The sequence below is a fragment of the Larimichthys crocea genome, chromosome III (assembly GCF_000972845.2).
Source record: "Larimichthys crocea isolate SSNF chromosome III, L_crocea_2.0, whole genome shotgun sequence".
NCBI classification, from domain to species: domain Eukaryota; kingdom Metazoa; phylum Chordata; class Actinopteri; family Sciaenidae; genus Larimichthys; species Larimichthys crocea.
In genome coordinates this window covers 26,275,662-26,290,698 of record NC_040013.1, presented here as the reverse complement: position 1 = coordinate 26,290,698, position 15,037 = coordinate 26,275,662, and the positions used below count along the sequence as shown (strand labels likewise).

Sequence of the window (15,037 nt, the reverse complement as noted above, 5' to 3'; positions counted from 1 at the left end):
TGTTAAACCAGTCTTACAGTTTGTACTGTGCATAAAAATAAAAGCAGCAGAAAAATAATGACTTAAGGCTGTGTGTGAGATGAACAATACAGATTTAGCTTTAATCTGATGTAGATGTTTAAGAAGATTGATAATTGAGAGAGATCATTTAGTTTGTCCATATCAGGACAGTCACTTGTGTTAACTTTGTTTAGCTTTAAAGAAGAATTACTTATGATATATGAAATACTGGACATTTGGACATTGGATATTTCTAACAGTAACATATTGTAAGATAACGTCTGAAGTGTCCTGTCGCTTGCGATTGGCATTTTTTATTGGCACACCCAAAAGCAATGCAAGAGTCTGATCACAAGCTGGATGCAGCAATAAAAATGATGATGGGCTCACACTCAAGGTAAAATGGTAAAACTGGCAAGAGTCTCTAATATAGGGGAAACACTTACTCATGGCGATACTACGTACTATAAAGCCTTTTTCACAGCAGCCATTTGAAACCGAGTGCTGCGTGTTTGTTCACTGAAAATGCTCTGCCGCGATAAATGGAACGGAACCTTAATTAGTATTATTGGAAACACCTGTGTTTACCTTACTATTTCATATGAAAAAGGTCTATTCTAGGTTTTTAGTATATATGTATTTAGTGTAAATCACAGAAGTGACAAGTTGGACACAACCGCTCACCAAAAGTTGGAACAAAGGCAAACTGAAAATCCACTGGAGCCAGCTGGAGATTGTAGCAAAACATGAAATGGACGTTTGAATTTTTACATCATACATGCAATATTTATATTACGAAATGTAATGTGACCATTCCTTTGTGTGGTTGATGCCACTTTCACAACATATGCGTTAAATGGTAGAGATGGGAATAGTGAGCATTGAAATACAGCACTTTAGTTACATTGAACAGTGATCTTTGACTGATGTGAGGCATATTAGTTTTCAAGCACTTCTGTGTTACGACTTGGAAGTTTACGTGAAAGCTATTTACAAGTCGGAAACACACAATTCCAGTAACACAAAGCTTTTCAGCGGTCAAAATGACCTCATTACTTTGAAGCACACTGGAGACTATCACTGTCAGACTCCACAAACTTGATCTTCTGTTCACTGTCTGTGGTTACATTTTTAAATGCAATTTGATACTACTGAAACCAACATCACAATCTTGTGCACATTAGATAACTCAAAATTTGCCCTAGTTTAGATAATAACCTGGTCTCAGTCAGTTGGTATGCTGTCAACAGAAAGTGCTATGGAGACGGTTACCTTGCCGATGAGTGGAGGGGGCCACAAGACAACCAAATGCGACCAGTGTGAGAAAACAAAGGGACCAACAACAGAAGTATAAAGGGAGAAAACGAAGCGTGAATTAAGAAGACAGTGAAATGAAAAGTTCACGTCCTTTTTCATTGGCACAGGTTAGTTTCTGGTGTCGGTGCCTGCATAGTGTTTCTGCCTCTTTTTTGTCTTTAGTGTTGTTTGGTTTAGGCTTGCACAGATACAAACCAAAGACTCTGGTCTTTACGATCCCGATTTAGGCTTTTATTTGACGGAGATATATTTGTAATTGCGGCAAGTAAGATTACAGGTGTACACCTCATTTTTTTTTTAGTGGACGAACAGAAATAACTTTTGACCAGAAAATATGTTATGGTGCTATAAAGATGTGAAAGTTTTGTTGCCTGAAGAGATTATAAATGCTTGTCAGGTTTTCGTTTCTCTTAAAAGTTCAACTTCAGACAGAAAGCCTTTTATACCTTATTGGTTTGAAGTCCAAGCTCTTTGCTCTTTGTCATCGAATAGCCAGATGTCTTTTGAATAATTTCCCTTAGGTGGTGTTACCCACTTTGGTTTATTTAATTCGGTCTAATGTATCTGTTGGCCCCACTGACATTTTTCCAAATAATTTAAAATACCTGTTCAGAATGAGACCTGGTCTATAAAAGCCAAAACTGTCAGAAGATGCCTAACTGGAATAAACATGACAAAAAACAAACCTCAAGCTGAGTTCTGCGGGAAGCAAAACACCATAACATGCAGAGATGTCATGTGAAAAATGAGTGTACAAAATGCTTTTGTAAAATCAGCAAGTGTGTGATGAACTGGCTGTTACTTATGGGCTTTTGATTGATCTTCATCATGTCTTCCTCGTATGTATAAGAGACAGAGGATGTCTGTCAAAGTACAAAGCTCTTTAATTCTGCCATGGATGACATACATTGTACAATGTTTATTTTCTGATGCACAGAAACTGTTCTTTTGTTCTGTTCTGTTTTCTAATTGTGCTTATTTCAAAATAATCCAGTACGCCTCTCTCTAATTAGTGGATGTATGCAGGTAGAAAATCATAGCAACAGCCTCACTGCCAATCAGTTGCGAGCTGGAAACATATGAGTAAGTGTGGCAGAAATATGAAAGTAATTAAAAGTAAGAGAAGTGAGCAAATCAAATCCTGCTTAGGGCCCTCATTAAGCTAAGGACAGCCCTGCGTGCTTTGGAACTCATCTGCATAAAACAGAGATGAAACTGGCTGTTCGGCAGCGCCTGATAACATTTGTCCATTATGGGCTGTGGAGGGCCATCTGTAGCATAACAGCAGATGCGGCTTCATATAACACATAGACCTCATTAGTGCAGCGCTGCTTGTTTTTTTGAAGTTCCCTTAGAAATTCATCAACAAATAACCACTATTGAACAGCCAATATAAATTTGAAAATGTTGTGTTGAGCTGCACACTAGGTAAAAGTAAGCATTTATAAAAGACTTGTTCTTTTGTAATTGATCTATTAATGGAAAAGACTTAAATCACAGCCCTCAGTAGAAGCTCATTAATCTATGCCGTGTATGTGCTCCTAGCTGGATAGGTTGTATCCCTGCATTGGGGAAAAGGGTGCCTTGGTCAAGTCCAGTCTTTATTAAGATTAATGAACAGCTTGACATTTTTAGTCCTCTGTCTGAATCGATAATTTTAATACTCATGAGGGCCAATGGGGATCTAAGCTTGCGGAGCACACATTGTGGCCACAGGGCGCATGTTAAATGTCCAAGTGGTAATCAATGCAAAGAAATTAGCTATTGATCTCTTATAGTTTTGTAATAGGTTATCTATTGGTTTGGTCTTTCGGAAAATTCCAATATCAGTCGGATGGAATTGTGCTGTGGTAATATTGCTGTGGGGTGTGTGTGTATATCTGTGTATGCATGCACATACACCCAGCTTCAGCGTGTGTGTGTGGGGTCACATTCTAATTAGCACAGAGGGCAGATTGTAAATAAACATGTTGAGGAGAATATTGGTGATCCGCATCCGATCCACAGTTCATTACAAATAGTTTGGATTAGTTTTATGCGAGCTTAACGCTGACTAGAAGATCAGGGTTTGTACACAGCTGTTCTAAAGTAAAACACTGTTTTCATCATATTTATGTGGGACCACATCCGTCATATACAAATGGGGACAAATTATGACTCTGTATCACTTTGAACATCTAAAAATATCTTCAATGTTTATTGGTGTGTGTGATGAAATGCGACTGCTATATAAATACTACTTTGGGTCAGGAACTCTCGTTGATGTCGCACATATTCACAGTTATTTATGAATAAAAAAAAGTACTAAGCAAGCTTTGTTTACTCTTTCCGTGTCCGTAACACACATCCCTCTTCTCTGTCTGTGTTCCCAGGACGTACAGTGTGAACTGGATATGAATCTGCTTTGCTGGGGCAGTGGGGAGCTTGGCCAAACCGGACATGGCAGACCAGGAGACATCGGTCCAGAGGAGGCCCATCTGACAGAGTTCACAAGGGTTCAGCTGGGCTGGGTGAAACTGCTGGCGTGTGGATCCAGTCACTCTATTGTGATTACAGGTACAGGTCTCAGTTCCCTTGTGTACTGCACTTTGTTGTCTTTTATTGTGCATTCACTAGTTTTGTATGAGTCAATAAATTAGCGTTTAATTTTGTATGGTTCTTAGGTTATTAGGTCTGGGAAATGCATGTATTTTGTTATTTATAATACGCTGGAACATTGTTTAGCAGATGAACTCATCCAATAATTGTTTGCTTCTTATGTTGGTGATTTTATTCAAAAGTGACTCACCATCATTGTTCATCATGTTGAAGTCTATAGTGCATTTCCAAACCGAGTTTTGTTATGGTTTAGTAAGTGTATTGCAGTGTCTGCTTGGAAAGTTATAGAGACAAGCTAGAATAACCAGTCTGATATACTGTGTTATACTTTGCTGAAAGCTGCGGTTATCCAGCGAGGATTTAGGATGTTTACGGAACTATTAGGGAGATGCTTGATCAAAGGATGTGTAAGCAACCCGGCCCACTGAATCCATTAGCAACCACCATACATACTGTCTGACATTTGGTGTCCAAACTACCATGGAGTGCATATACACGACCCTGATTATTTGGTGGTGCAATAAAGGTATATTCTGTATCCTATTCAGACACACATAATGTCACATATATATGTAGGTTTTGCACATGACATGAACTGTCTTCCTCCCTGCCCATGAGGTAATACTGCCTACTTATTTGCCAATTTGATAGAAACCCTGATGACAGGAAGGGAGGAGGCTCCTTTAGTACATTAGCTGGCAGTAGTCATAAATCAGTAGCCTAGATAAGTCTTATAGATCACCCCAACACAGGGATCCTATACCTCTACTATCATTACAGGAAAAAAGGTGACACTTTTGATTGATTAAAATGGTGCAGGCTAGCTTAGGCTAAATCATGTTAAGTGATGTGACATTGCAGTTTCACATATCATATTTCTGTCAAGACAATGATGGTGAGAGGCATTGTCAAGGCATGATATCTGACAACAGGAGACATCTGGGAGGACCGGAGGAGATTTATGGGAAGGTTTTAGTGGTCTGAGGGAGATGAGAGAGAGTAAAAAGTGGTCTTTTTTTGTGCATTGTCACTTCCCGAGTGACTGTAAATTTTACCCCAGCGCTGTTGGGAATCGGAGACATTTACACATCCTGACAAATTGCCCGCTGTAAAAGTATTTACTGGTCTTGTCGTCCCTTTATTCTTGACCAGCTCACAAACATATACCCCCATCACAGACACAGAAATATTTACCCACAGCAAATTTATGTGACACGCGTTTATGTGGCGTACCTGAGCTCGAGCCCAGGATGTGTCTTAATGGTGTCATGCTGAGGGTACTGGTCTCCTGTTAATGTTTTAATAGTGGAGGTCTTGAGTAGGTCATAATGGTTTTATGTCTGCCACAGTGTCTCGGATCTCTGTCCATTTGGCTCAGCCAGCTCAAGGAAAGGCTCGCAAGAGAATTTCATAAAGTGCACAAACATGCGCATAGACACATGAAGACACAACATTTACAGACTGAGATAAACCATTAACTCATAGAAGGTTTTCACCCGAGCGACTATTACCAACATTTAATAATTCACTGCGAATGAGACTGACCTGTCATGGCAAACAATTACTGTGTGTGAATAGTATATGTTGGGATGGGGTTTGTATTTATGTTGCACATTGTAATGACAATGAATAATTGTCTATTCATTACACAATTTGAAATTGTAATAATTTGGCTACTATGGAACTTTTATGATCAAATTAATGACTATTTGTAATTTGCCATTTACTTTATAGTACTTGGATATTGTCCTCAGATGAGGATGTAAATGTAGTGACTTAACTTTTCTTGTCTGTCTTAAAATATTGCTCCACATTTCTGAAAAGCCTTATGAATTGTTGCCACTGGGTGGCACTATGAGACTGCCAATAAGAAAGTGTAGCAGAGGAGAGTAGGTGGGGGTAGGTGGGAGAAGGGAGGCCCACACTTACCTCACACTCAGACAGAGCTATAATTTACTAATAGTGTGGGAGCCGCCATTGCTGTTATCTTTTAATAGATTTGTATGGGGGAAAGCAGGTGCCTGTTGTTAATGTGTCCAATTGCCCAAGTTGCCTACAGAATTTAGGGCATCCATCACTGTCGTCGGCGGTGACACCCTGTCGTTCTACTTCACGCGGCGGGCCGGCCGGGCTGGGCTGGTAACAGATGAGGCTTCTCTCTCCTCCAGACGCCCACAGTCACACAGAGACGACCGCCATACGTGCTTGCGCATGCATACACACACACACGCACACACACACACACACTCACAGCTATACCACATTCTTAGAGGGCAAACTAAACTTGCATCCATTACAACAGGAACTGCATATATATAGTATATATATTGTAAGATATCATTGGAGGAAAATAAAGAGGAATTTACCTGGGAAAAATCCAAAAATGAGGTGGAATAAGTTGTGTTGGGAGAGAGAGAAGAATTCCATTAAAAAAAATAATCTCTGTAAACTTTGCCACCCCCCCTTGCTTTGAATTCTTGAACTTCCAGCTGCAACCTTGAGCTTAGCCAGGGGCACCACGTTGCTTGCAAGTTTGCCCTCCGCCCTGGAAAACACCCCGTGCAGCTGTGTTTCTTTAGACCCGGGCTGAGAGTTGGAGGGTATACAGAGGTGCCTGCTAATACCTTGTTAGGGCTGTTTCAGTTGCTGGGTCTCAGTGAGGTCAGTGTCAGTACTGCTTTAGTTCAAGGCCCTTGATCTGCTGGATGTTGGACGAAGCCAAGGGCTCATGTGCTGGCCGTTTGTGACCTACCGTAATTTTCTACAGAAGGCCTCACTCTTGTGAGTCCCATGGACTGTATTAGAAGTCAGATGTCTCTGGTCAGAAATGGTTACTTTGATTTAGGTTTTAGGATGTTGTAAGCAAAGACATTTTAATATAAAACAAAAGCTTTTATTTGTTAGATTGTTGTGACAGGAGATGTTTGACAGAAAGCCGGTATACTACTCAAAAAAGGACTGACTGATGTGGAGGGGTGAGGTTATTCTTTTTCTTTTTTATTCCCCCTCCTTGTTTTTTCTTCACCTCTCTTTCCATATGAGTTATGAACCTTGGTTAGGCCTTGGTGTCAGGTGTTAAACAGCATATGAGGGCTATGACCCAGCTTCCTAACCCTCTCTTCCTCCCTGACATCTTTCTTAACATAAAACAGAGCCCTCACTGTAATTGTAACCATCATGTTACTTTTGCAGAGTTTTCCAGTGTTCCCCTCTGCATGCTGTTTGTAAGCATTTATGAGTTAAGCATTCCTCAGATGCTCCCCTCATTCCTCCGCCGTGAACACACAGTTCCTTCCTCAACCTGAGACAACTTAAAAAATAAATTGTAGGTCTGTAATGACATCATGCACCTGTTAGTGATAAAGAACCCAGTCTGGAATTTTTAAAGTGCATAATATTATACCACTTGTCAGTAAAAGCAAGTATTGATACATCGTCTATTCTTCGACTCATCATAAAAATCCTTCTGCAAACACTGAGAGACACATAGCTCTGTCTATTCAGTTTTATGATGTCCATTAAAATAGATTACAGCAGACGTAGTTTGCTCTGAATTACTTGGTCCTGAAATCCAATACCTTTTTAGAAAAAAAATACAATCCTCTAAAATAACAGGAATGGACAATTGACCTGCCATCTACCCGGTCCTTATTGGCATTCAGGGCACAGTTGCATCTTTTGTAGAATCAAAGGCATAGAAAGATACAGGCAGAGAGACACAGATGGAGACAGACAGACAGACACAGGCAGTCACAATTGGAGAAAGGAAAAATCCTCAAGGTGCACACATGACTCTCCCTTCAAATAACCAGTCATGGCCAGGTTCTGCCTTGAGGATGGGGTTCATGCAGGCTGGAGTGGGTACTTCTGTAAATGTATAATTCACTTGGACTGTCAGGAAACTGTTGTTAATGTGGAGGCCTATTTTCTCATTTTCTCTTTCTTTTATGCCTGTAGGCAAATACACCTTTACCTATGTATTTTATTGTCTTGTTTAATGTTTGTCAAACAGTGCAATACTCAGAGTAATTCGAGGAAAGGATTGGCCATCCCCCTGCATGACAACTCCAATCTGTCTTCTTCGGACCCGGCACTGAGGGGAGCTTTGGTAATAATTTGCCGTTTAGCTGTGTTGATGTTTTTCTACGATTTCCCAGTTGAGAAAGGTGAATGAGTGGAAAAAGGGGAAAAATAACCCCTGTCCTTGCTTCTTGCCCTCTCTCTCACTCACCGTTCTCTCTCTTTCTTTCTGTCTCGCTCTCTCCCTTGATCTCCGCTAATGTGGTTGAACAGGTTGAGCGTTTAGTTTTGCACTCAGTTGTTTTTTAAGGTTAATCGTAGCACAGAAGTGTTTATGTTGCCGTAATATGGGCTTAACTCTCTCAGCGAAGCATGGAGCACTTGAAATATGTAGTTCGCCATCCTCTTCCTCCAACCACCCCCCCCCCCCCAGAAAAACTGACAAACGTTATGTAGAACAAAAGATGGGGGGAAAGTCTTGCCAATTAGCAGCTAATGAGACAAGCTTGTGAGGATATCCAAATCCTCAACGTGTTAACGTTTACGACACCCCCCCCCCTCCAATCTCTCAACTCCTTCAACCTGCACCTCCCCCATCTGCCCTTGCACCCAGCCTCTTGTAAGGCGGTGAGGGCACCTCTGAGGCCCTCTGTGTGATTATTCACACATGGCCATGGCCCTGGTGCTTTGAGCAGTGAATAAGAGGAAGAAAGAAATTCCTTACGTATGGCTAATGTAAAAATGCTCAACTGACACATGGCCATGGCTCTCTTCTTCTTTCTTTTTTTTAAATTTCATTTCATGAGCGCACACACACACACCTACACACCAACTCCCCATCTTCTATAGATAGATAGATTGATCCAATGAGGCACTCTGTCCCTCGCCATCCGTTCCCAATTTTCCTTAATATAGTAAAGCCAGGAATTGGGTGGGTAGGTTGTGGTTGGGCGGCTGGTAAGGGAAACACATTTGATAAGTGAAAAATAATATGCCAAGAGAAAAACCAGTCATCCCAGTTGCCTTTGACATGCACAGAGATGTCTGTGTTGTAAGTGAAAATAAAATCTGCTTTTGTAATAGAGATCCTTGGACAGCCTTGAATGATTCGCCACTACTCCTTTCCGGCCTCATTTTCTCCAGAGCGTGTATTGGGAGTGTGTTTGGAATCTCAGTGGGGAAAATCAAATGTGAGTTGGCCTGGAAGTGTTGCAGTAAACAGTGAGAAAAAGCAAACACAGGCCAGATCGGGGAATATCATGCAGAGTAATGTTTGGACTAAAAAGAAGAATTGTGTAATGGAACAGCACAAATTCCTCTCTAAAGGGACTTCTAATTGATTCTGTGCTTCATTACTAGTTTTCTCAGGGAGAAATGGACAGCTCACCGTATTATGAAAACAGAGCAATAGACATTTAAAGTGGATGCCATGGTGATTATTGCGATACAGTTCTCACAGCATTTGGCAGCAGATGATTGCTTTATAGCTTTAGCTTTTTCTTAAATTGTATTATTTTTCTATGAAGGTAGCAGGGAGTAGCAGTTTGAATACAACCTTAACCCTGACTGAAACAATTAAATGAAAAGCTGAGAATTGAAAGAGAGAGGTTTGGGAGCACAATATAAAGCGGGGCTCCACTTGATATGTTATTTGTCGGGGGCAGTACATTTGTGCATGTTAACTAACTGTGCCACTGGACTTGGCCTGCTCGTAATAGGGTTCCAGCGCAAACATTTTCTCTGAGGGATTTCTATTATTAATTCTGTCTGAACACATCCACAAATGAATAATGAAATAAATAATAAAAAACGTTATTACTTTTGGCAGCTGGGTCATTTCTCGTTTCCTGCTTTTTTTCCTCTGCTTGTTTCCTACTAATTAACTTTCCAAGGAGTTGTCCTCCTTTTCACAAAATGAATTTCATCAGTACGGTAGGCCACTGAAAGTGTGTGTACACAGCCTCACGAAAAGACAACAACAATACACAAGTCCTCCACTGGTTGCGTCATTTAAAGGAAATGAATTTTTTTTTTCTTTTGCCCACAGCTGACATACAGTTCAGCCGTTTTGTCACAACAGGTGGATTCAAATATAACGCTGGTAAAGATTTTAAACAGATTTAACTAGACCTTTGGCCTGTAGCAAAATAATGTGTACCTAACATTCATATTACTGACAACTGAACCCCAGGATAAAGTAGTCACAGGCATGCTTCTTACAATAAAATATAAAACAGGAAGCGCTCCCAGTGATATCTTATTTGGCAAATCAAGGTTCCTCCCTTCCTTCCCCGGCTCCGCCACCACTCATCTCCCCCCTTTCAGATGCTTGGCCTATGCCCCGCACCATGCTGTTAAAGGCTTGTGTGCTGGGACAGAGGCTCGGCGATAAGTAGCCCTCATTTAATATGGATCTTAAAGAGAGCAGTAAACCTAGAGCCTCAGTAGAAGTCCCCCCATCCCTCTGGCATTACTATATAGATGACCCTTCTCTCTCTCTCTCTCTCTCTCTCTCTCTCTCTCTCTCTCTCTCTCTCTCTCTCTCTCTCCTCATTAGAGTCATTGCAAACTCTTTCAAACGGCTCCTTCCTTCTCTCTGCGTTTTACTGTTAATTAGTTTGGTTTGTAAGGTTAGACATGCGGACGGAGCAACTTTGGGAGTGTTTGGCTGCCATCTGTGTGCATACGGCTCTAACTATGTACAGATGGTGTGTGCTTACAGACAGGTTGCTTCTTGTGGGGGGAAAAAAGCACAAGAGACGGTTTTGGTTTTTTTAACAAGATTTATGACTATTCTCACAGGTAACTGTTTGAGCTGTAATGATGATTGTTAGTCAGCTGCCAAAAAGTGATAATTTAAGGCAAGTGTGAGAACGGGAGGAGAACTTTATATTTCTTCATTTCCACATCCTCGGATGATGAATCCTTAAGAAAACGTAGAAAATTCCTGGGAAAGTTGCTCTGTTAATTTTTTTTTTTTCTCTAAGTGTCAAACATATTGAACCAATTGTGTTGCGGGTACTTCAGAAAAGCGCTCATAATTTGGCCAAGTTAAAACACCATTAGCCACTCAGTGAACCAGTGAACCAGGTAAGTAGAGAAAAAGGCAGAGATTGCCAAATAATTGCCTGACAAGGTCACAAAATTAGCAAACATAATCAAATAAGGAGCTGACTGAATTATTTATGGTTTTGGGTCCCAGTGCAAAAATGTCATATATATGTCCCCACTAAAGTTAAATCTTTTCTTTCAGTACAAATAACAAAAAGCACATTACATACTCGTTGCTTTAGAATTATACCACCGGTGCCAGCTTTGCACTAAAACATGGCTCTTAATAAAGCATACTTATTTCTTCTCCCTCTTTTTTTTTGAGTTCTTGGCCTGCCTGCAAGGTGCCTCTTGCTGGTGGGAAACCTGCCCTTGTCAGTCGCAGTTCAGTGGCTAATGCTTTCTACTGGGCATTGTGAATGACCCTCCCACAATTAAAAAAGGGTTAGCAAAATTATTGTTGGCCTCCTGCCATGTACTTTATGTGACTTAGCACTGGTCAGAGACAGATTGTGGACCCAGAGTCCCCAAAACGTGACTTTTTCTCTCAACCCAGCTCTCTGAAATTGCCCGGTGTAATTAGCAAATTGAAGGAAACCAAGGGAGAAGGAAGTCTTGCTGTAAATGCGGAAACACAGACTAAGTGTATGGTTTCTAAGTTTACATTGAACACAATGAACACCCTCATTGTTCATCATGTTGGATCTGTTGCGAGTTTTTTTAAAACTTGTGTCGTCTACATTTTTACATTTTCTTTAATTGGTTAAAGCTGTTGTTGTGTAGTTTGTTTAAAATGTTTTCACAGTTTTATAAAATGAAAGAAATACTTTAAAATTTTTTTTTATCATATCCAGTACTTTTAGGCAGCTACAACTACATATATACTAAACTATAGTTCAGTAAATATACATGAGGGGGGACATTCAATGTTATTCAAAGTGATTTAGCGACGAAAGTGTGAAGATTACATGTAAGTAGACATGAGAAAAAGATGAACATTTTCACAGTAACGTCACAGTTTTGTCAAACACCATCAAATAAAGGTTTATTAACGATTATAATTTGCTGTGCTGACACCTTTTTACATGATGAAATGGAGTGTTGAGGCTGGGCTGAGAGGTATTGCAGTGCAGTGTCAGCGCTTATGGAGTCAGTTAGAAGAGAATCTGTCATTTCATTACATTTGCAACACATTATTCATTATCATGTATTGACGCATGTAACTTGGTGAGACAGGTCACAAATAATATATATAGACATTTTGCTACTCAGTGCTTTTCATGCACAATTGTTCAAAATACTGAAAAATTAGAAAGTATGACATTTAAGATTACAAGAAGCAGCGCGTCTCTACAGATTGTTCTTTTTTTTTTCCAACATTGAAATCATAAATACAAACCTTTCATCAGGGGATGTCATAACGCTGCTTACTAATGACTACAAATGAGCTACAGCAATTTAAATGTATAAAAAACTCATTTGCTACAGCTATACAACATTGTTCAATGAAAACCTCCTCCTTTTGTCTTTCCTCTATAAAACCTCAAACCCGCCGCATGAGTGAAGAGGATCCTCTACAAACGTCTGAGAAAGCAGCCAAAAATACAAGAGAAAAAAAGATTGCTTTGTTCATTTCTTCCCCCCCCTCTCTTTCTCTCTTTCCCACTCTCCCCAAGGTTCTATTAGGAAATAGATCCCAGGTGTTCGATAAGCCTGTAGTGGACATGACAGCAGTGCAATCAAGTGTATAAATTTAATTGCAGGCTCATTTTGTGCCGTTTATTAGCCGTTTAGGGGCACATCGCTCCACTTGAACCCTGTTATTGCCAGACAGAACAGCTGTTTGGTTCCTTTTTAACTGTTTGTCTCATTGCACAGTTTTTTAAAAAGTACATTCTTAAATGCCAAATGCTGCCTATGAGAAATACAATCGTACATCAACATGCATATATTTAATCATATTTTTTTTTTTAAACAATTTTTTAACATTTATACATTTTAATGAGGAAAAACATTAAATTTAATTGGACATCAGAAAAAAATCAATAGCTCACAAATATATTTAATTTGATACATTTTGTTGACTTTGTAAATCTAAATTGCAAATACTAAAACACTAATTTGTCTAAATATGTAATGTGTATATAAAAACAATCTAGAAATACAATATGCATTATTTTGAATTAAAAAAAGTTACATGTGCACCATGCTGTGTTTGGAGACACAGTTGAGCGCACACACACACACACACACACACACACACACACACACACACACACACACACACACACAAAATATAAGGGAGCGAGTCTCTTTACGCAGCCCGTGTGGCTCTCGCTGAACTGGGTTAGTCTGCCCTCCATCTTTGCTGCCGGACGGTGCCACACACCGAGAGGCCTGCAGATGTACTAGCTTTGGTTGAAACCTTCTTCTGGTGCGACACCCCATTAATAAAAAGCCTCGAGAAAGCTGTGTTAATTGTTACCATGCATTCGGCCCAGGCATTCCTATAAATCACCCGACTAATTGCAACAAATTGTGGGCTGACATTAAGCTATGATTCCGAACCGGCAAATATTCATCAACATTGCAACTAGCCCCATAAAACACAGAGCCGGCCGTTTCCCAGGCCAAACATATATCTACCATCTAACTCCCCCATTATTTATGGATCTTACTTGTCCTCAGCGTTTAAGTGCTGCATGGTGAGTGAATGAGACGCCATCTTGTTTATTTATTATATCCCTGGATAAAGCCCAAGTAGAAGCCGTCGTATGACCAGTCACAGACCTTGTTTTCCATGTTACCCTTGGAGCCTGGTGTGTTGCGCTCACTGCCCTATATTGATTACTGTGTTGCCTGTCATAACAGAATTACCTTGAAGCGTTTCTCTAAATGCAGTGCTGCTTAGTTAGATTGCGAAGAATGGGGGCAGTAAAAATGTGCTTTAACAGTATATATCTGACAGTTTCACAGTCTTTAGAAATAATTAGTCTGAAATTAACTGCCTAAAATGAACAAAGTACACACTATTTCTACCTAGGATCACTGGATTTTTCACCATTATTTACCAAATGCTCATTACTTCAGTAGGTACTTGATTCGTCGCCAAGCAGTCATATGTTGGAGCATTTAACCTCCCATGCAATGTTTATTTCATGCAGACAAAAGGCTAGTTAAATCTCTTTCTCTACGGTCTGACAGGCACCATAACTGTCACTGCAGATGATCTATTTCACAGCCCAATGCATTACTACCACTAATGTTTCACTATCCTGCCAATTCACCCTGGTACTGTTCAAAACAGCTACAGTATGTGTCAAAACAGTGCTTAATAGGCTGTACCCCAGGTGTGCATCAGCAGCTAAAGATGTTGGAGCCAAAGGTCAGGATCTGATTTGTTATGTGGGAGTTCACAGGGAATTTTGATGTGCGCTGATCAATTCCACACCCTAACATGCACATAAATCAATTCTACATCTGGAAAGGAGGTATACATGGGTGCACACGGCGTATGAGTGCACGTGTAGACATGCACACACATGCACAAATAGACTTGTGCAATTAATCATAAATCTCTGAGCATTATGTGAGCATGTTTATATCCCCTCCTTTTTTTTTTCTTCATACCCTTTTCCTCCTAGTCTGTCCCTCTGTTTTAAATTGCCGAGATCCTAGCTGGCTTGATAGACCGCAATAGCTGGTACTACCGTGGGGAGTGGGGGCGATGGGCTGAAGAAGAGAGAGAGGGAAAAAAAAATCCTTCCTTTTTGACACTGTTAAACATTGACGGGCTTATTACCGTGTTCTCTGATTCAGCTGGATGTGTTCAAGGATCTTCTCGGCGGTGAAAAAGGTCAGCTGCTCTTAGTTGTGCTCAGCTAGAATACTAATACTGTCCTTATTCAAATGATCTGCTCCAGCGCTTATTAAATTGATGGCCCAGGCGCTCTAATTTAATAGTGTTGCAGTCCAGGAGAGAGACACAGCTGCAGTCACAGGTGAATTAGGTGCTTCTGAGGCAAAGTTCAAGCAGGAGCCCCCTTTTGCT

At 40.3% G+C, this 15,037-nt stretch overlaps 1 protein-coding gene across 4 annotated transcripts in view; it reads left to right on the top strand.

Moving 5' to 3' along the window:
• LOC109142379 (probable E3 ubiquitin-protein ligase HERC2) overlaps positions 1–15,037 on the top strand; it is a 329,793-nt gene that overhangs the window by 24,338 nt on the left and 290,418 nt on the right. For 3 of the 4 annotated variants that reach the window (XM_019275965.2, XM_027276672.1, XM_019275964.2), the window contains exon 2: positions 3,690–3,873. In XM_019275965.2, the coding sequence (XP_019131510.2) occupies positions 3,711–3,873 (163 nt within the window). In that variant the 5' untranslated portion in view covers positions 3,690–3,710. Of the gene's footprint in view, positions 1–1,284; positions 1,425–3,689; positions 3,874–15,037 lie in introns of those variants that run through there. The other variant, XM_027276677.1, reaches the window with a different exon arrangement.